A 24,094-nucleotide genomic window follows, 5' to 3' on the forward strand; every position below is an offset into this window, starting at 1 on the left:
TAATTAAAAAAAGAAATGTGCAGGATATGAATGACTTAATCGTGTGTACTAAAGATTAAAAATAGACCCCTGTCTCATTGTTAAATCGAAATATAATGCGTGGATAATATAAATTAATACACTGAAAAAAATAATGTTGTTTCAACAGCATTATTTTAATTGAAAATAATCTTGTTGATTTATAACAACAGTATTAATGAAACAAATAAAATTTTATTAAAAAAAGAGCATACAGGTATTTGTTTCATTTAACGGTGTTATTAAATTAACAAACTTATTTTCAATTAAGATAATGCCGTTGATACATCATTTTTTTAGACTAATTATATTTAAATTATAATTGATTGTGTTCTTTATTAGTTTGATTTTCGTAAAAGTTCCTAGTCCACTAGGAAATTTCCCGCGGGAAAGTCTCGTTCACGGTATCGACAGCGTTAAACCGATGATGCGCCGTCGCATCTTGCTCGGTGCGGCTTTGTTTCTGCCTGGCGAATCGTTTTACGATTTGTCTTTGTCAGCTTGGCCGTATTGTTACCGCCCTACCAGCAGGTCAAGGCTCGTAAAAGGACTACAAGCATATATTGTTCATAGAGATGCTAAAATGTTTGCTCCGTATCGCGAGAAAGCCTTCGAAAAAAAGCATCGGTGAGGCACAAAGGTGCTCGTATTTGACGAATGATGATATGTCGAGGCTGATACACGTCGATATCTTTTGCGAAGCACCTCGATATGTAACATCGTTTTTCCGGGTTAATGCAAAATCGCAATATCTACGCGAGTTATAAATTCTTCTTTATTTTTAAAGTCTATGTCACACACTATATATTGGAAATTGCGGATTGCGAATTGAAGATTAGAATTCAACTATATAATTAGACACGCACACGCGCGTGCGCGCGCGCGCACATACAAAACGGATTAAAATTAAGTATCTAGTTGGTTGAATTCTAATCTCTAAATTCTAATTTGCAATCCTCAGTCTCCAATGCGTAGTATGACATGGACTTATAGGAGGTCCTATCGCGACAAAGTCGAGTTAATTAAAGATTTATCATATTTGTGGGAGATGCGCTCTATTTAATTTAATTTTGTTGTCGCAGAGTTTAGTAGAGAATTACTTGGAAGGAAGTGAACTACTTACCCCACTGGCTTTCCGTAACAGCACGTTCTGATTTCCTCTTTGGCTGGGTGTTCGAGAATTCAATCTTTCGTCTTTAACTGAAACGAGAAAGCGAGAGTTGCGGTTATTATGAATTTCTATAGATATTTCCAATCGGACGGGCATCCTGTCAATTATTTTCTAATAATTTCAAGGAAAGCAATTTCTACCTAATAATAATTCCTATTAGTCGTGAATCAACATGGAAAATTTAAAACGCAGTAACACGCATTCTATAATTAAAAAACTTTAATTTAGCGAAAACACTCTGCAAATAGGTCGCGATATAAAATATGCAAGAGGATGCCAATCTTTTTTGTTGACGTTGCAAATGTTATTTTCACCGTGCATTGAATGAATTCGCTCTATATTTAAACGCCCGCAAGGCACATGGAACGCTGCATTGAACTGCAGCGGGGTTTGCAGATCGAACGGCTTTGTGTTATCGACGCGCGTAACATTTCTGTAATGCGTGAAAAAGTCGCGGGAACCATTTAAATCGTACGTGCCTGGGGCGGCCTAATTTTGCATTTTGAGAGCTCTTTCATAGCGATAGTCTGCAGCTCACGTTCGCGTTAGAACTTTGCCTTTTCTGCGCGTAAAAGGATCAAAGGATCAAACGCATTACAAGGGTCGCTGTATCAGCATTAACTCTACCATTATCCGGGGATAAATGAATCACTTACTTGTCCATTGAATTAAAATCTCATCATCGTCTTATAAAAATAAAAATGTAACCGACAGAGCATGCGCAATTATTTAAAAATAGACAATCTATGGAAATCATTTTTGAAGCTCATTTCTGTTTATATAGAAGTTCTAAATTTCGAGTTATTTTATCATATAAAATCATCATTTTCCCGTACAATTTGCGCGTTTATTTACACACAAGTAGATTATCATAAATGAAATCATTATACGCTTAAGCTGGAAATTTAGTTACGTTGTATAGAAAGCAACTTTAGAATATAACTCCCACATACGCATTCGCAATATACTATAGATACAGCGCTTTAATTGCGGTCTGTTACACGTAACGTTCGCAATCGCCTTGTTACGGATTTAGTTTCGAATTTTAATCACCTGGAGTTGTGCATCATCGCTATATTACCTCTAGGACGGTCGTCGTACCAACATCTGGACCCTCATGACCCGTTTGTTCCGATTGCAGTTCCTCGGACATGCAGAACTTTCTGTAGTTGGTTCCGGTTTAATTTCATCGTGATGCAACAACTACTCATTCGGTCCGGAAGATTGAACGAAAAAATATGAGAAAATCGCCGTGTGTATTATTCTGATCTGACATGATTCCGTTCGTTCATACGCAGACGTAGAGTTTTATTTCCTAACTACGGAGGGAAATGATAATCCTCATATTTCCGACTTGGGATTACCACGTCTCGGTAATTCTTTCTGAAGTTAATGAATTTCTTACAGATATTTTGTTACAACAGCATTGCTACATTGTTTGTTACGATAGCTTTCTCATAGCTCTCTTTTTGCGATATTGATTATGATTTATATTTATATAAGCGTTGCATCGCGCCATTCTTGCAACTATATTTTAAACTTTATTAAAATGTTATTCTATACGGAAAAAGAATGTTGTTGCCTACAGCTAATTCTGATTAGCTGAAATTGCATTAGCTACTATAGCTATGAAATTTGCTGATACATACAAAGGATCTGCTGCTGTAGCTAATATAAGAACGTGATAGCAAAGTATGCATGTCTGTTACAAATCAATTTATTTAGCAGCATGAAGTTAGTTGTCATAGTTATCGGATATGTCAGTGTAAAAGAAAATTGTCTCTACTACAGCTAAATATGATTTGCTGAAACTGTACTTGCTACCAAATTGTCTGCTATACAGAAAACGTTTGCTGCAATGATCAATAGATTGACATAATAGCAATAAAATGCTTGTCTGTTACAATGATAATATTTAGGCCTCATCTAATGGAAATTAGATCTCGCAAATACGACGTTAGGTATCCATATGTTACGACTGAAATTTAACTACTTCACGCAAATTTTTGCTGCTGCAACTAATCTCTTTTTTTCCGTGTAGTCGCTTTTATAATTTATATAATTATTTATTTATTTGATTCATATATAATGTGTGTGTGTGTTTGTGTAGGTAAGATTCATATCTATAATTCGACGATTGTGTATAATTCGTATTTGAATATTAAAATTTTTATATGTTTCGTATAATATGAAAAATACTTAAAAAATAAAAAAAAATACACACATACTATATATTAAACATACACAAACAAAATACATGACACATAAAATTACAAATAAAATTCTATCCTGAAATCTTTGACGCAAATTATAGATTCTCTAAAACGCGAATTTTATAAGCAGGACGCAAGTAGTAACGACTACTGTCTGGCTACTGTCAGTCATTACTACTGTCATTATTACAGAGTGATCGTAGAACGTGCCTTATCTGTGTCAGATCTATAGTATAATATTACGCCGAGAAATTTCTTTAATAATATATGATATATCTATATTTTATACAACATTTATATATGAATTTATCACAGCCTCCCTTGAAATTTTTTAAAACACGTTTAGAGAATGATAGCAATAAATAATACAGCATCGTGCCTGCCGTGACAATTTTATGAAGAACAACTGTTACATTCGTGCGTAACTTTTCTTTCCTCCGGGGAAACGTATCTCCTTTTCTCGTTCCAACTCATTAATTTTGTGCCATATGACAACGCGTGGCTTGCTTTTTCGCTCTTGAATAATATCGCATACTCTTCTCCATCGTCAATCGTCCTGGCGCATGGTTACAAAAGAAACCCAGCGACTTTCAGCTGCAGAGAATATTATTGGCGATCTGTCGATCGCGGGTGAGTGTATCCTGATTCCGTTCTACCCGAGCCCGACGGCGAGGAAATTGAACATTTTTCCGACACAGTCGTTGCGTACCGTCGTCGTATCGGAATTACGCTCGCTTGCATTTATATGCGTATATATTTCGATCCAAAACCGATTCCTGTCGCGCGCGAATATTTAATGCAGAATATTCGTATCGAACCTGTGAGATTGCGTTGTTATTTCCGAAAGTATTTCACAATATTTTTAAAGAAAGAAGAAAGCACCATTATATACTCGGTTCAGAAAGAAGATTGCGAACTCTTCGAATATACAGTACTTCGAAAAAAAAATTAAGAGGTCTTAATGACTTTATTTCCTAAAATCAATACTTATTATCGAGATTCGAATAGTTCTGTGTTATCTCTACAGCAATGTTCTACGTGATTCCCCTCCATTTCAACGACTTGTATATGGCAAAGGTCTACATGTATCGATTAAATATAAAGCACTTGCTCATAGCAAACATGACGCATTGTTTAATAAACAGAAGAGAAGTTTTCGAGATTGTTCGTCTCCATATTTGAAGTGATAATAAATGTTCCGCTACATTTCCCACGGCGTTTGTTTAGAAAGTATGCTTTTAAATAAAGAAACTAATCTACGTTAATAAGTTTATATAACACACTTATAGCAAACTGCAATAAATCGTACTTCCATTATTGTTTAAATCTTAATAAATTAAATTTAGATTTTCTCAATAAATCTAATAAATTAGTTTTGGGAAATATGTTTATTTTCTTGTTTTTTATTTTAATAAGTTCTATATGACCTAAAAGTCCGTAACTCTTTTTCTAAAGCACTTTGTGTAAGAATATGATAGAGTCAAGGTGATACAATTTTGAACATGGTATAATTCTATACGAAAGAAAATTTGAATTGAATTTTCAAGGCTCAAGTTTGACAACCTTCTCATTGTGAGAAGGATACTAAAAAGTATCCCAAAGAGGAAAAAATTAAATTTGGATTTCGAAAATTGGATTCAATTCTTATTTCACTTAAATTGTACCATGTTTGAAATTGTGCACGGTGTATCTGAAATAACGCCCACTAATCATATAATACTTTTCCTAATAAAAAATTGAGTCGAAAAGTTCTTTTGCAATTTTTGCAATACTTTTTTTAGTCACCCAATGAGTAAAATATCTAAAATTGACGTACAAGACAGCTTTAAGATATCTTTAAGAGTTCTTTAAGAAACATTTTCAAGATATTTTATAAAGAACACTCTAAAAGATATCTTAAAATTGTCTTATATAATACGATTTTATCCGTTTATTCGGCGATCTTTTGAAATTAATATCTCGTTAACTATTGTGAAAATTGCAAAATGGTAGAGGACTTTTTGACTCAGTTTTTTATTAGGAATAGCACTGTATGGTTAATGGGCGTTATTTCAGATTTACCTTATAATATAATAATAACAAGATAGTAATTGAAATTCTATAACTCTGATAACACGTGTGTCTAGAACTTTTTACATATATATTTCTGAAATTGGTCTAATTTCAACGTCAAGTCATTGAGATGCTTGTTGGAGATACAAATATTGACTGTTTTAAATTCCCGGCGCGGCATACAATCGTGTAGCAAACGCGATGCTATTTCAGGGAGAGGCATTGTACACGTTATTCGTATCCACTCTATGCGGAGGCTTTTCATCGGATGCACGATCATCGTTCTCTCGAACTCATTCGACGGAATGCGTGACCTCTCCGCGTTATACGCACTTCTCTCTCAGGTTCAAATTCATCGGGGAAAGCATGATGGAAACGAAACAGCTGCGTTAAGTAACTGAGAAAATTTTCCATAAGAGCGTCGAGTTGCGTTTAGCCCTTCTATTGCTCGTCCCACTTTTCTTGCCTTTTTTCGCCCTGATAGGATTATACAGACGTCATCCGCGAGCACATTTTGCTGCTGGTCTTTCTTTTCACTCTCCTTCTCCATGTGAAAATTCTCTTTCGCTCGAAAAACGACGAAATTTATCGCCTCAATAAATTATTGCATTAAGATGCATTGTTTGCATGCACATACAGTTGTGTTGCACTTCAAATATCCTACAGACACGGAAAAATGAGGGCAGAGGCATGAAGCCAGCATGAAACGGCCGGCTCGCTGGGCTTGCGATTTATTTATATGTATGTTCGTATGGATAAAAATGTGTTTAAACTCCCTGCGAAGTGCGGACGCATTTTCTGCTCTATCTTTTCCCTTTATATTTTCCCTTTTACGGAATAGCTGCTATTTAACATGCGATAGTACATAAAACGATTAAAAGATAAGTTAACACTATTAGGAGGAACTAAACGTTGTTAACAAGGATAGTAATTAAAAGTTGCAATTAAAAGGAATAATTATAACAGTAAATGTGTTTCGTGTAAGTCGGAAATAGTTCAAACGTCCGCAATGTTAAATTCATGTCACTGTTAAATTCATGTTAAATTATATCCAATTTAGGTTATTTTTAATAATTTTTTAGATTGTTATTCATATCGTTAATTTTTAACTGAAACAATGGAGTTAATATTTTATAATAAGTTGGAGCTTTTACGTTATGGACGGTGGTTCAACAAGACAGAGCAAGTTAGAAGATTTTAATTACAAATTAATAAGATTGTTGAGGAAACTGTGCTTATTAAAATGTTCATAGTTGTTAAGCAGTTATAATATCACAAAGTTTGATAAACGTCTGACAGTTTTATACCAATAAGTAGGCAGTTTAATAAATTAGTGATTTTTTTTAAAAAAGATCATATTGGAAATAAGTCAAATTTTGGAAAACAAGTTAAAAAAAAGTCACCGACTTATCAAACTGCCCTCGTAATTATTACATACTGTATTTGACTAATTATGTGATAAAGGCCGAAATGTTTGTTTATTACCTCTCTTTTTGTACCAAACAGTTGTGATTTTAATTGAGTCTTATATTCATTTTATTTTAAATAATTTAAATCAAAAAAATATACAGGATTATATTTTAATCAAATTTAATTTATTATTTACTAAGTACACACGTTAACATGGACGTTGTTTACTTTGAAACTAATCACAAAAATGGATTAATTTACATTTTGACATACATGGAAATTAAAAATAAATGTTATTTTTAACTTAAAAGATTGGATTATCATTGCTCCTTTAATATCTAACAGTGTGAAGCGCAATTTTCGATTAGACGTGCAATTAAGAATTTGTTTGGAGTTATTAGAACTGTCTGTAAAAAATTAAATTGTAAAAGTATGCAATTTTTATTAGAGAAAAAGTACACTCCTTTAAAGTACTTAAGAAAATATACCCACAGAAAGAAAAGAATTTTATCAGTCTGCTTCATCTACCAAGTTTTCATTATCCGTCTGACCAGATTGCAAAGGAGGTGAATTTAATTATTCGTTCGTTCTTCATTATCTATTAACGATTCTTTGAAACCTTTGCTTGTCGTCACCGGATATCTTCGTTGCCTCAAGTCGCCGGAAGACAATTAAATTAATCAGGCGAAACAAGGGAATGGTTTGTGCATGATCTGTCATGATTTAACAGAGGCGCTGAATTATTTCACGCGTCTAATCGATTAACTTTGCGCCTAAGCCGATTACATATAGCCTAATTAAGTAAATCTAACTGTGTAATAATAAGCGTTGTATATTTACCAGTATCTTAAAAGTATATAAAGAAATTCGCAGAGTTTTAACTTGTCATAGAGGATATCTTAGGAAGTGTTGAAAATTCCTCGAAATTTCTAAAAAGAATTAAGTTAAATAAAGATACAATGAAAAGAAATCTAATAAAATTCAAAAGAAAGCTAAGTACTTTCTTAAAATATCATCGGTGAAGAATGTCTTCAAGAAAGTTAAATCTAGAATCCATTTTGTGATATAAATATCACAAACTCCATTTTATGACATGGACATCGATAATTTACGACAGCTGCCTATATTCTCTCGAAAACCCAGACTTTCTTCGACGCGTATGATCCATTCGCGATTTATGTCACTCAACTTCGTCCGGACTGTGTCTATGTGGTTGTAGATTAATCAAACCTCGGGAATTCGCTAGACCATCTCATTCGGTGCAGAATAATTGATTGTGCTCAATATTCGCTAGCCGCAAATGAGCCGGAGCGTTCCAATGCACTATTAATAATTAATTAATTATGGCAGTCAAAACCAAGCATTGAGTAGTGCGTTCAAAGGAACGTGCGAAAATTAATGTCAAACAGTTCGGATAATAATTACCGTGTTCGTCAAGTACTACGACATACAAGACTCAATTTCTGACCATTTTTTTCCATCGCAAAACTCAATCGCGATCACAAGTTATTATTTTTAAAAATCCGCATATACATATATTACGCATATAATCGCTGCTAAGCTTTACAGGAAAAAAAATGTTTATTTTTTTTAAACGTTTATATATTGTTGGAAATTTTTACTGAAGTATCTAAAAATTTAATTAATTTATAAATTTAAAAATAAATTGATTAACAATTTTGTTTTGACCAAAATAATTATATTAGGACGCTTAAAACTTTTTGCAGTATTGTCATCAATACTTAAGCGTTCTATCATTTTGATGTAATTATTTTGATAATCCAATAAAATTATTTTCAAATCTAATTAAATTTTTCGATGCTACACTGAGAGAAAAATATTTGGTATTTATAGCTATAATTATATATTACTATAATTATGATTATTACTGCTACAGTAATAATAAGAGTAATTATGCATATAGTTCTACCAACAAATGTATATAGTTGGTAACCCAAAGTGATTATATATATATAATTATAGTTATTATAACCATATATAATAGTTGAAATTATTATAAAAATGATTCAAGTTACTATAATTTTATAGATATATTTTGGAACAACCATAGTTTTTATGGTTGTCCCAAAATATATCTATAAAATTATAGTAACTTGAATCATTTTTATGGTAATTTCAACTATTTTATGGTTATAATAACTATAATTATATATGGTCACTTTAGATTGCCGACTAATAACTATGTACATTTGTTGCTAGAACAATATGCATAGTTACTGTTATTATTATTATAGCAGTAATAATCATAATTATAGTAATTATAATAATCATAATTATAGTTACAAATACAAAACATTTTTCTCTCAGTGTGTAGTTATAAAATCGTTCTTTCATGTACATTAATGTAAAATAAGTAAGAGTGCAAATTTCAATATTTATCATTGACTAGGTCTAATCAGATGGAATTAAATACGACGGCAAGGAAGCAAAAATAGAGGAATCAATCCAGCGCGTATATACCGTCTGATATAATTAAATCCTCGGATAGAATTTGCTTAAATCCGAATATGAAATAATTAGAGTCCAACCGAAACTTTTGCCGAAAAGAAAACACTCGTCTACATGTAAATTTCAACTGAAACCGAAACCAAAATTAAAAAATAGTAATCCTATAAAGGCCATATGTACAGACTCATATACTTTTTCTTCATAAATATTATAATTTATTCAAATAATAATTAAATTTCGGCCGAAATTTTGGTTGTGTTTGACTAATTTTGACCGAAGAATATAGGTATTTCTTCTTCATAAACATTATAATTTAATTATTGAAACAATAATTACACATATTGAAATTAATATTTATCAAGAAGAGCTATATGGTTTCAGTCGAAAGTGACACGTAATGAATGTTCGTTTTCAGTGTTTTCTGTAAAAGTTTCGGTCGGACTTTAGAAATAATGCAATCTCACCGATTACTCGTAGGTGTTTCCCACCGAGGGTGGCAGCGTCCGTTGTCAGCAGAGATAACGGCGTCGAGGAACTGTCCAAGACTTCGACGCGCGATAAATCGACGCCGCGACGCTCGCAGGCTGGACTCAGCACATCCCTATAACACATAATATAGCGGGTTAAATCATCTTCGTATCTTTCGACAGCAGAAATACTTCACAACACACACAATATTTTCGTAATAAAGTACAAGTTTTAATCTGCCATCCAAATTCCAAGATATTATAAAACGGTAATCGAACTGCGTATCACAGACGTGATATAAAAACTAATGCTTGCGCTATTAAAAGTAGAAAATTGCACGAATACGTTTCGAAAAATTGCCTCTCTGTTTAAACCGCTACCATACTCGTAATCACCGCAACGATTGTGAAATAATTTATAAGTGACCACGACATCGTGAAGCTCTCGTCGAGAAATACGAATTTTAATTCTCGTCGAATGTGAATTTTACTTCCCACTACAATCTGTTCATCTGCGTAATCCCTGAACTTTTGAGAATAAAAGTATATAATTCAATTTTAGGTGCTTTTCAGTCGGACTCTACGACGATTAAAGAAATCTCTCTTAAAAGACTTGGCGCAAAATCCGCAAAGGAATATTCTGTATTTTAAAAGAGTATTTCAACTTCAAGAGAAATGAGATGTAATAAATATATACCTAATTCTTCCAGAAACAAAATCGATTACATAATATCGTGTACTTATTTTTAAAAAGGAATTATATATTCTTCCATATATCATGCAGAATTTGTAAATTTGCATGAAAAAAAATTCAAGGAGAGTATGTAATTAATTATATGATATAAGATTAAAAAAATGTTTAGAGAAAGGTTAAAATATTATAAGATTTAAAGATGTTTAATCAAATAATTTGAAGCTATTTAATTAGATTATTATACATTTATTTTATATCATATATTTATTTTATATTTATATTAAATAATTTTTTTATGCAGAAAAATTGTAAATAATTTTTTCTTTTTTAGCATGCAAAGCTAATGACGTTACGCTTCTTCTTCAAGTAAACAATTATTGTTCGTATCTTATTGTTCGTACACATTTTTTCCAAGATTTATTTTGTTTGTGCAAGTGTTTTACGCTATGATTGATTTTAATTCATCCCATTACTTCCGAAAACATCAAACATGTTTTTATCTGCAGAAATAACATTTCCGTCATTCCTTTTTCTTAAATCCGTATTCTACTTTAAACTCCATTTTCTCTCTTTGAGTTCGCTTCTATTTGTTGCATTAATGAACGGCTTCCTTCTTTTAATATCACGCATTTAGTTTCCGGATGCACTTCCCAGTTCCTTGAATGATTCCAATTAGAAATAACTCTGCTGCTAGTTTCGAAGCACTTAGTCGACGGTTACTTTTAACTTTTCGTAGCTATTCCGATAGTCAATAATCCCTGGCTTGTTTCAATGAAATATTCTATCCGACTTTCGCGTTTATTGTAACTTAATAATGTTCCATATACATCGTGCTTTCGTATTAAGCGAAAATAAATTACGAAAATGATAAATTTGATTTTGACGCGACAGACGAATCATAACAATGTACGCATATATCAACCTCGATGCTTCTTACGGACAGAGTTAGGTAACCAGAGATGGTGACTAAGTTGTTGCCAAGTTGAGGGAATCAGAAATTATTACGTGCACCCTCTGTCTTAAAGGCTCAAACTTGCCATCCTCGTTTTCTATTCATCTCATGCTGCAACCACGAGAACTTTACCAACTTACACGAAATTATTACCACATGCTTCTTGACGATATAACTCGTTCAAAATTTCACTCTTTTTGTCACGGGAGTTTGTAAATTCATTACGTAATTCCCAAAACGACCAGAAATTACATAATCAATCAGCAACGATGTAAACAAATCAAAATAAATATCGACAAATCGTCGATGTAATTTAATTTCCACAGAAATCATTTTTCACGTCCGATTGCAAATCAAATAAACAATCGCGAATTGAAGATTCACGTGTGAGATTTGTTGGAATTAATTGTATTCTCGAATTATTTTTAACGTATATTATACATATTTGACAACTCTAACAAAATATTTATGATAGGTATAACAATAATTTACCATTGTAAAAAAAACTATAAAATGTTATCAAATATCGTAAACAATCCGTGCATGTTAATATGTACAAAATCACAAATGTATTTCGCGATATTTTGTTTAAGAGAATAATTGAAAGACGCTAAATGTTGTAATTTTACATTACTGGTCGCTCTCCGGTAGCCTAAAGTTTATCCGTCTTTGTTTTTTGTATATCATTCAGTTTTTCTGGGGGCCTGTTTCGAAAGGAAAAGGAGTGACTAATGAAATAATGCTGTAAGGTGGAACAAAGCGTCTTCCCTTGAAGAAGGCGTAACGCTAGACATTGACAGAGTAGAAATTTTGTCGGCGGAATACGAACAAGAGGAATAAGAAACTAATTTATTCATCCAAGCTTTATACAAACCCTTTCATTATTCAGCTTTGCTTTCGTACATTTTACACTGCGTCCTGCTTTAACATTAACTATAAACTATAATATGTATCAAAACAAAAGCTTTTCTTGGGCGTTCCCGTTTCGAAAGCGCAACTTGGTAACCATTATTCTCGTCAAAATAATTGGCTTGATTTTCTAAAATAAATATATTTTGTACGACGTTTTCACCTTTTCAAGCGTGAAATTGTAGTTAATCGTTTAAGTTGTAGATTTTATTGAAGCAGTGAGATGTCAAATGAAAAACTGAATGATATGTGTTGCAATAGCGCCAGGGTCGAGCTAAAAATTCATAGAATTAAAATTTCGAAGTGTGTCGATGCAAGTAAAGTAAACCGATGACGCAATGTCATGAAATCGAAAGCGGTGCACGTGGCTCGTTCAAAGTACTTAAAAGTCGAATCGTCATTGCGTTTGGCGGTCCGCTTTTTTTCCCAACATTTTTTTTTATTTCACATTCTACAGGCTTTGCAGCTTTCGTTTCAGCCGTATAGAGTGGCACTTGTACTCGAATACCATTTTTTTCAGACTTTTTTAAGCTTTCCACATTTTGAAATCAAATACTTTGTTTTTAATGAAATGCAATATTAATTCGGAATTCTATGACGTCAAAGTACTGCAAATAAATGAAGCTTGCCCTAAGTCTTTTAAGTTCAATTAATGTCTATCAATGTAACTTTTTATCGTCATCTCATAGGTTTGCAAAGTTAAAGAATCAATTCAAGATTTAAAAAAAAAAATAGGTAATGGAAATAACAATAAATATTTATATAAAACATATATATATTAAATAATGAAAAATCAGTTGAATAAAATTAACTACATTAATTTTACTCAACTGATTTTTCTTCCATTAAAAAACAAGTAACGATGTTTATTCAATTGAGAGCAGTCATTATCCATAATTATTTCGAATACGCTTGTTTATGTTATTACGTATAATGTTCATTGAGCTTTAATCCGTAAAATACAATCTTCGTAAAGTCGTTTTCGATCTTTACTCATTTTTATATTTTCTCTTACAGTTACGATACATATCGTTTGACAGGACAGTCCCTTAACGGTTCCGTTCATGTTTATTGAACATATCCAGTCGCATTAAATCGCTATAAATTACTGACTGATGCGACAGCCACCTAGCTAGATGTAAACGTGTGTATGCATATATATGCACACATTAACATTCTAAATGATGTTACGTCGTTTCAAAGTGAGTGACTCAGCGATATTCATCGTTAATATTCCCCGCATAAGATACTTCGAATGTGAAGAAGGAAAGAAAAATAAAAAAAGGAAGAGCTTCCATGTATTCCATGTCTTTTGAATGCACCTGTCGCTTGATTTTCTTAGACATCAAATAATTAATTAATGCGACATAAATAATTAACGCGCGTAATCAACTGAGAGATTTTAATCGAAATGAATTCAGTCTGAGAGAACAGAGTTGTCACAAAACTGGAAATCAGGAAAACGTCAGAGAAATTGAAAACGGTCAGGGAAATCAGGGAAGTCAAGAAAGTTTTCAAATTTTCTGAAAAATTAAAATTCTTGGCTTTAAAGAATTTAATGTAAGTACATCGTATCTCTATGCAATTTTGTATGCAAACTTAATAATTAAGTAGTGTCAACAACGTTAACAGTAATTTACACACATTGCTATGTTAAATTACTCCCTCAACAAAATATTTGATGGTTTCAAAATCGGAATGAAAACATAAAAAATTTCAAAATATTATTGAAAGTAATATAATATATTATAGGACCGTACATGTGATAACACAAACTATAGAAATCAAAGCCTTTACACGGTCTAGCTGGATCTTAATGCTTGTATGATTCTTATGTGAATTTATATACTACGTATGTAGTCCCACAGAAATGCGCGCCGAAAAATTTCCGGTCTTGAAACGCTAACTCTACTAAACTACCGCAGTAATATCACGAGTTAAAATTGACTAGCAATTTTTAACTATTATTTTTTGATGCTTATTCGCATCTTCTAAACAATCTTAATAATGATGAATAACATATTAAAAACTGTAAATAATTAATTCTTATTGCGAAAAATATTACCTCGGCCGGGAGTCGAACCCGGATCTCTTGCAATCCGTGCGAGCGTCCTGAGCCTTTAGACTACCGAGGCAAATATTGAAAGTATCAAGGAAATTCATAAAATTTTGTCTGGGAATGAAAGAAAAGTTATGGAATTTAAAAAATTTGTGACAACTTTGAAATAGAAATGAAGAAAAGAAATCATTATCTGATTTGTAAATTATTCCATTTTATTCTAAGACATATTTCGTAGTAAAAGGATGCCAAATTGAATTTTTTACAACCACGTGAATTGAATTCTTTTTCCTTCTGGACTCTCGCGAGAGACGATAACATACGTTTAATTGTAATGCAAGCCGTACCTTCGGGGGGTTATTATGAACAACAAAAGAACGATCCGCGCAATCTGAGAAAGATCTCGTGTTGACGAACACTATATTTTTCATGCAAACCGCGTATCGCGTGGTCGCGATCCCGGGACCTGTAAAATCAAAATTTTCCCATGCGACGATACGGAGAGACGCAACAAAAGCGGGACATGCACGGGCTTTGTACAATTCTCGGCTTGCCGCGTAACAATGCTTGGCAATTAAGAGTAATCCGGTTGAAAGCGTAAGGCGCTTTCACGTGAGCCACAGCGACAGGTAGCATTGTCTTTCCGTGAGACAGCACGTTAATTTTTTTATATTACTTGTCACGCTGGACAAATATGTTAGTCGAGGGGTACGACAATCAGATGAATTTGATTAAAGACAAGAATAGCGACGATGATGGTCGAATTATTTGTGAGTCTGGCAAATAATAAAAGTCAAGAAGATTGAAAAAATTGGAAAGTCACGTTTTAATTTTCTGAAAGGAGATTTTTGCGTTCGTTATCCATCTAAAGTTTTTCCTAAAAGTTTTTCTATAAATATCTCGCTTGTCATAACCGCTTGGATTATTAAGCTACTTGATTGCTGAACATTAAATGGCCGTTCAAATGAGGCAAAGCTTTTCAAAAGTTTGGGACGTTTCTAAAACAGCGGCATTTTAAAGTGCATCTCGTTCATCTCTAGAGAAATTCTCCGTCAGTAAATTTCGCCCATTAATTTATTGCTCACTCTTAAAAAATCGTAGAAAAGTTGAAGAAGTGGCGCTTACAAAACTGCGAGACGGATTGTTACGTACGATTGCGTATATATTAAAATGACACCATTTACTTATCCTGAAAAGGAATTTTTAATTAATATAATCGTGTCTCCCTCCTTTCTCGTTTGTGAAGAAATTTTTCGCGGCTAAACAAGGATATTCATATATTCGTGCTGATTAAAACAAATAAAGAGCAAGAGGTCTCCTGAATAAATTATCAAGATAAATTGCATACAAAAAATATCATCTTATTGTTAATAAATATCTATAATTATTCAATTAATTTTCCTTTTTTTATGTAACGATTATCTTTAATAAAAAATATTTTCTTGATGATAAACTTAAAATGTATTTATTACGAATTAAAAAAAAATTATTATTACGTACTCAATTAATTTTCTTTTGAAGAAATATTATAAAATTCATCGAAGATTTTATGTAATAACCAAATCGAATAAAAAACTTATTAAATCTTATATATTTCTTTAAATAATATTAAGTAAACATTTATTTACAGTAAATATTTACTCAATAAAAAATGATATTTGAATCAATGTTTTCTGTATTAAATAAATGTATGTATATTTATATATTTAGTAAAAATATTTGATTAAAACTATTCAAACAAATATTTATTAAAATTTAATATTTTTTTCAGTGCATATAGTTTTTGAGATAAGTCTGCACTCTTAATTATGAAATAAAGCGCTTCCAGTGCGTTACTTATTGTATTTCCCTTGTCCCTTATTATAAACGCACTACGATGAATGCGGCGACGAGCTTTGCCTATTTATTTCCGCCCACAAATCTTCGCTTCTCCCTCGTCGATGTCATGATAATAAATCGGTACACCTTGTAGAGCGGGCAACTACAGGGGGGAATAAGGACCGACCTTCTGACGATTTTAAAAATAGAAGTATCTGCCTTCTTTTCTCCTCCTCCTTTTTCTTTAATGGATTGTCGGATCGTCCCGGAGATCGATAAAAGAGGTAGGAGGAGCCGTCTCCTTTTTTCGTGAATGATTCTAAAGAAGATTGAATGTAACGCAGAGTCGGTTGGTATATCTTCAGTCGTCGTTAAACAACATGTGATACATGACGGTGGTACTTGACTTAATGGAATGTTCTTTAACGATAGGTATTATGTATAGTACATTCCAAGCATGTCTCTGTAGGCATTAATTAGTGAGAATTAATGGCAAAAAACGCTGAACGTAAAATTGGTAATTTCGGAGATTTATGCTCCGGAAAATATTCTCTCTCGTAGAGAAAACGTCACGTTGCGAATGAGAATCGTATATCACATATGATGGAAATAAATTGTAAGTTCATTATGTTATTGACGAATAATGCAATCGTATTTCAACACGAGACGCCACGAAGCTGAAATCATTCTCGTAAAAATATGGAGAAATAATAATTATGAACCATTATTGGTCGCCTAAGTGGAACGAGGATTTTTCGCTTTGGGGGTGAATTTTAATCTTGCGACAACGACGGGGGATGAAAGATGTCGATGTCGGGATAAATATTCTGAAACTGATCCGCCTCAGGATCGACCGTCGTGAGATAACGGAACAATGATGTCGCGAGGGCGGACGGCGTGTATTTTTCGCATCCTTGCCTGCAACGGGGAGGATTTTGTAAGTCGCATGACGTAATACCGGTGGTTATCCGATTGGATAATCGGTCCCGGGACGCGCGTATTGCGGTTTCGTTATGCGTCTATAAATATCGCCATATTGTCATTCGCACAACGTGACACGCGTGAAAATTTATCGTCCCCGACGGCGACACAGATGCGCAAAGTATTAAAAGTACGATGAAGCTTCACTCACACCAGGTAAGTTCCCCGCGTCGCCGGTAGAAACTCCTCCCGGTCGAAGGAAGTCAAGACGTCGTCACCCACCTCGAAACTGACGCTAAAGTATTCGTTACTGGATACCTGTAATCAGAATAAAGCACGCCTGTAAGCACAATTAATTTTATCTCTACAGGTGAAGCTGATCTTAATATTCTTGTAATTAGAATCTTGGTTTAAGATAATTCTTGCATGGTAAAAATTTCACTCATTACCGATGTAGATGAAATTTAACAGAGTTTTAAACGAGAAAGTGATATACATAAATAAATGCTAAGCTCAGACTGTTTTCATTTCACAGAAAGTTCTTGTACGACAACTTTTATTCGAGTCGTTTGTATTTCATATTACCTACATCTAAAAGAAAGTTATTTTCAGATTTGCAAAAAATATACGTGATGAAATTTAGTAAGGCAATAGAGTTACTGCAATAAAAAAAATACTAAATTTTAATAAATATTTGTTTGAACAGTACTAGCTGAATATTTGTTTACATCCTTTTTTTTAAAGTTACACTAAATATAAACTTACATATATATGTTTATATTTGGTACAAGAACCATTAATTTAACTTAACCATAATTTGTTTATTTAGTAAATATTTATTTACCATAAGTAAATGTTAAGTTAGGACAATTCAAGTAAATATTTGCGTATATATATATATATATGTGTGTATATATCACGATATATATTATAGCGGTTCGATGCACTAATGCGCATTATTAAAGCCGTTGTACACTAATTTAATCTGTGTAAAAATAAAATGCAAATATTTCGAATTATAAAATATAGAATTTACCTAACAGCACAATTAAATGTATTGAGAATTTCATGCTTTAATCCGTTTATATATGTATATTTATATCAAACATATATTTTTACGTCAATTTGTGTACAACGGCTTAATTAATGTGCACCAGTGAGCATCAAGTGCATCCAACTGAATTCGCTATTAGATTTTTTATCTAATTGTTAAAATTAACATTTTGATACATCGCGCAAGAGTAAAATATCGCCAAATCTAAGAGATAAAATATTTTCGTGTAAAAGCGACAACTTTAAATAATGGATTTCTGATACTGATAAATCGGTACACGAAACTCAACGATTAACTCCATTGATTGGCGTCTCTTTCAGGATTATACTCTAAAGAAAACTCCAGCCGATTTTGCCGCACAAAGAGCCGACTTTTAGTTTTACCGTAAATCGCTTTAGGATCGAATGTAACCAGTAAGCTGCGACGTACTATAGTTTAAAGCGAAACTGAACGTTGAATGAATAAATCTCGTTTAAATGCACAATTCGTTGCAAGGCATTAAATTTGAAGGGAAAAACTAAGTATCGCAGTATCTCGAATATAATAACTATTATAATCGACCACAGGCTCGAGATTCGCATATTTCAGCGCGCGATAAACAAAGCTTCAAACAAATTATGCGTTTATCTAGCAATCTGGCAACATATAAAGGGTCCATGAATACGAAACGCCCGTACAAATATTTCTATAGTTGCGCGCGTTCTGGCGATCCTTAACGTAGATTTAGCTCGAAGTCGAGCGTCGTTTATATTTTGTACACAATCTTTATTATGCATCTCGAAAACTTAGAAAATTGGCCTGACCAGTTTCTCCTTCGCGTTACTGCGATTACTCCGTAGTTCGGGTGCCTGGATTCAATATTGCCGCCACGTTCGCCCATTCGACTCAATTTTTTTCTCTCATAAATAATGCAGGGACGGAACGCTCTCATAAATTCGAGTCACTTAGATAGGCTGGTGAGCGGTAACCCGCGGAATTAAATATTAAAGCGCGGCACCGGAGTAATCGTCGTTGTGGCAAAGATTGTTGGTTGTCATCATTGCGAATTAACTTATCTTGCTGCTCAGCATAAATAACATACTCGATAAGTATTTCAGGAAAACACTCATCGAGTGAGCTGACGAAAAGAAATAATCGTGTTTAATCACGATTGGCAAATCAAAGCACTGTTGAACAAAGATCGTGAGAATCACAAAAACTTGGCTGCCCTTCGACCTGTAAAAAAGAAATTTTCTAGTAACTTTTTGAAATAAATTCGAGACAACAACTGTTCCATGTGGAAGACATATTTTTCGTTTCTTGAATGCGTCGGTTGCATGTACATAAATCATGCTCGGATTGTAAAAGGTAGTTGTCGGTTCTTGTACCTTGAACTCCGAAGGTTTCGAAGTCTGTAACTGCAATTGTCGCAATACATTTCACGCGCGAAACGTGGAATGCATAACGAAGCGCAATACTTATACTGAATTGTTTCTTTGGCTATGTAATTTTGAGTATATAATCGCGAGAGAGAAAGAGACTATACACACCATGTGTTCTTCCGCGTAGACTTTGTATTATCGATCTTTCCTTTTCATTACAACAACTTAGAAGGTATGCACGCTATAGCATGCGCGGCGTTGCATCAAAATAAAATTGATTTATCATGTCGGCATTTAAGTTCACTTCAGACGTATAATTCCAAATTCGGGACAGAATTCTCTATTTATAATTTTGCGTGTCGTGTAACATAGAAAACATTTGAAGTAAAATTTACATATTTACAAAATATATATATCAGAGTATATATTTATATTTAGGATATGTGACACACAAAATTATAAATAGAATTTTATTTTGAATTTGATCTCAAATTATAGATTGTATAAAGTGGGCTTAATAAAGATTTAAACAAATACTATGATAATTGCCAAAGTTATCAGATAATTCACAATAACTATCTTCTCAGAAAGAATTTTTGATAAGGAGATAAAAACTCTTGACGTACTTAATCTTATCGCAATCTTATGCAGTATAAAAATAAGACAATATTAAGATTAGATCAATAATTCCTATTCTTCTCTCTTGAATTAAATAAGATTGATTTATTTTCTTGAGACAAGAATAGCATATATATATTATTTAAGTTTATATATTGTTATGTTTAGAATAAATTTTTACGTTATGACACGTACGATATATGCTGGTGTCATAGTATTTGGCACGAAACCAATGTCTAAAATCATTTTATTTTAGAATTAAAAATTTTCTATTTAAGATTAAAATATTCCTCTATTTAACAATAAATATGATTGTTCCTATATTTGTCCCATTTTATAATAAATTGAAAAGTAATTGATATATATATATATTGATTAATATTAGATCGGGAAATCTTTTCTATGAGTAATGTGCTTAGTAAATATAATTGATAGATATACAATGACGACAAATTTTTCTGATACATTATTTCGCTATATAATATTGTTAAATATCTAAAGATTGTAAAATATTATCCTACATTTTATAAATAAAATCTTCATTTATGGATCTTTCTTATAAACCTTTCCTTTTCCTCTCTTCTCATTATTAGTTAAATTTTAATTAATTTTAAATTTCTTTATTAAGATTGAAAGATTTTAATAAGAAATATTTCACATACTTTAGGAACTTTTCTTAAAATAAAGATTAATTCTAAGCTCGTAAAAAAACCGGATAGACTTTTGTCCCGAATTTTATAGCAAGTCATATATTTCTTTATCCCCATTATAAGTTTGTTTTTATATGATACTCAACGAGGCACGCGTTTCATAAACGCGAAATTAAGGGAGGAGATAATCTCGTCGATTGTAATTTCGTCAACATATTTCAGCATTATATAATATCGCCTCCGTATCGTCAATAAAATTTATTATTTTTAGAATCCTACAGGGATCTTTGCTCTGGAGGCACTGTTGATCCACGTTTGCATAATATTGATTCAGCTTTCGATAGGGAATAACTGGAGAAGCGGGACTCCGTTATTGTTTCTCAAGGACGTATGTAATTTATAGACCTTCCCGAAGTAAGAATAAATACTTTGGGAGTTCGTGACAATGATACTAATGTGCGTGTAAATGCTTAATGAAAATTTCTCTGTCGTTTTCTATGAGGGGCGAAACTGTAACATTACCGTTTATCATCCTTTATTGTCTTCATAACGAATTTTTACGACTCTTTTATTACATCTTTAATTTTTTATATCAAACTCAAACGTGCAAAAAAGTCCATTTTTTTTTCGAAAACATATGGTGCAAATAACTGAATGTAATGATAAAAAAAAAAAAGAATTATTTGCGTGTGATAGTAAATTATTTCGAATAATCGTTCTTTAATTATATGTTTTTTCTGCTATAATTAAATCGGAAATTATTTCTATTTGTTACGAAATGGTGACTGTGTCTTATATATTTTTTTACTGTATCAGAAAATACTTTTTACTATTTTCTACGACATTAAATTATGTTATTTTACTTGTGCTTTTCTTAACGCTACGCTCATAGCTCACTAGAATTTGCTATTCAGAAACTTCTTTCTGACAAAATTTTTCTTTAATCTAATAATCCATACGTGAGAAAACTATCAATCCATTTTCATCAAGAATAAAAGACACTAAAAGAAAGAGAGAGCTAAATTATCCGAGGGCTACAGTTTAACAAACTCAATTCTCGTCGTATATTATTACGTGACTCGAATAAAACTCGCAATACATCTCAACTTTTGCCAAAAGTATGCGACGATTTTGTTAAATCGCACTAAATTTTGTGGTGAAATTTCAACATGGCATTTCAAAGAGGCAAATTTGAAATATTTCGTCAGTGCCAGTTTCATTTACTTATTCATTCAAACAATAAATACCGACGGCTAAATTTTCTGTGTACATTTTGCTTGCAATTTCATATTTGATAGATTGATTACATGCTCGTTCTATCGTAACAATGCCATACAACTATCGCCGTTCACGTTTTTACGTCATAGGCGGCACGTGTAGGCGTAGTTGCAAGTAGTCCAAATCAACGCCTACGCGGCCACTTATATTTCAGTAGATTACGTATAGATATAAACCTTATTCATATAGTGTTTACCCTTTCCTATCGATCTGTACACATGCCAGTTTGCGGTTTGATGCAGTAGTAGTCTTGAAATAGTGGACTTTAGTCGTTATTGCAATTGCAGTATAAATAAAATTGAATAATTTTTAGGTAACTTTTATATAACTTTATCAAGCGACTTTCAGTGTCAATAATTTAAAAAATAAATCTAAATTTTTTAAAAAAATAACAAAGAAAATATATGGTAGAGTAATTCAAGTGAAAAATATAAAAAATAATTTATACACATTGGGAACAACTGCGTGTTTATAGAAATTTTTAAATGTACTTGTAAAATCATAATTTTGAATAAATCTATTTTATCTAGCCAATATTTTACAATAAAAACGCGAACGTGAAAATATAATCGAGTAACTTTTACATGGGAACCTTTTAATCCTTTCGAAAGCTTTACGAGAACATGAAGCCATATGAGTGATAAGCTCGGAGTGTATTTCGCAAATTATCACTCATTTGCGTCGTTAAAAGGTCATTTCGCTGTAATCGTAGTCTTATCTATTAATTCGATCTTATTTCTCGAAAACGATGATGTGAGCTTAAATTGAACTATCGACTTTTATCTTCTAGAACTTAAAAAAAAGCCCTCTTGCGAGTCATTACCTTTATCGATCACTTGTGGTGGAAAATTGCAGTAATTTTTGTACTCTTTTGTGATTTGTCGACATTTTTATGCTGATTAAAATACGACCTTGACGGCGAGAGTGCGGTAAATCCGAATAATTTTGCAATGCGGAGTGCTCATTTAGTTCTGATGCTTTCGTATGAATAAACGATCTGCTATGGTCATATTATTTTGTACTACGATTTATGGTACATGCTCTTCTTCTCGTAAATTATATACATTCTAATTATTGAATTATTGCAGCCGTTGACAATAATGTATACACTGAAAAAATATAGTCAATTTTAATAAATATTTAGTTGAATACTACCAACTAAATATTTATTAAATATAAAGATATATTTTATTATTTGATACAAGAAATGTTAATTTGATTTAATAATCATTTTTTTTACTGAACAAATATTTATTTACTGTAAGTAAATGTTTAGTTGGCAGTATTGAACTAAATATTTATTAAAATTGACTACATTTTTTTCTCAGCGTAAGTAAAAATGAAATAAATCTTCAGATTTAAATATCTATTAAATAAATAAGAAATAAGTTATGTAAAAATAATATTTAATAATAAAATAAAAAAGTATAATATGAAAATGTAATATGAATTTTATTATATTTTGTCAAGCCATACAAAATAGATATACATTGGCGACGGAATTAAAAGGAATAAATATGACAATTTATCTGTGACAATTGTAAACATATAAGCCCGTCGTAATTGCCAACATATTTTCATTAAATCTGAGCTATATGTAATCTATTTTATTATCTAAAAGCACACGAGAGAGAGAGAGAGAGAGAGAGAGAGAGAGAGAGAGAGAGAGAGAGAGAGAGAGAGAGAGAGAGAGAGAGAATACTCGAAACTTTCATTATCTAAATTAGATAAAAAATATTAGCCAATAGTTATAAAGCTAGTGCTTAGCGATCGATTGTGCTTAGCGTTTGGTTATTAACATCCACGTAAACATCGGTTATTAATGGCCACATAAATATCGATGGCCCAATATACAGTGGTGTTCGCAAAACATTATTAATGCTCGATTTACACTGGTTTAAATTCCCTTGTGTTCTTTATACATTTTTTATTGCACCAGCTGCTCACTCGGTGATGTTAAGTCTTGTTAATATCACATAA

General features: G+C 32.3%; 1 protein-coding gene across 5 annotated transcripts in view; it reads right to left on the reverse strand.

The window, feature by feature from the left end:
• Positions 1-24,094, reverse strand: part of LOC108768886 (pleckstrin homology domain-containing family G member 5) — a 169,093-nt gene that overhangs the window by 12,839 nt on the left and 132,160 nt on the right. For all 5 annotated transcript variants that reach the window (XM_018519560.1, XM_018519559.1, XM_018519557.1 and 2 more), the window contains 3 exons: positions 17,365-17,471; positions 9,798-9,934; positions 1,142-1,218 (listed from right to left, as the gene is read on the reverse strand). In XM_018519560.1, the coding sequence (XP_018375062.1) occupies positions 1,142-1,218; positions 9,798-9,934; positions 17,365-17,471 (321 nt within the window). The remainder of the gene's footprint in view (positions 1-1,141; positions 1,219-9,797; positions 9,935-17,364; positions 17,472-24,094) is intronic.

Source organism: Trachymyrmex cornetzi, unplaced genomic scaffold, assembly GCF_001594075.2.
Source record: "Trachymyrmex cornetzi isolate Tcor2-1 unplaced genomic scaffold, Tcor1.1 scaffold83, whole genome shotgun sequence".
Taxonomy (NCBI): domain Eukaryota; kingdom Metazoa; phylum Arthropoda; class Insecta; order Hymenoptera; family Formicidae; genus Trachymyrmex; species Trachymyrmex cornetzi.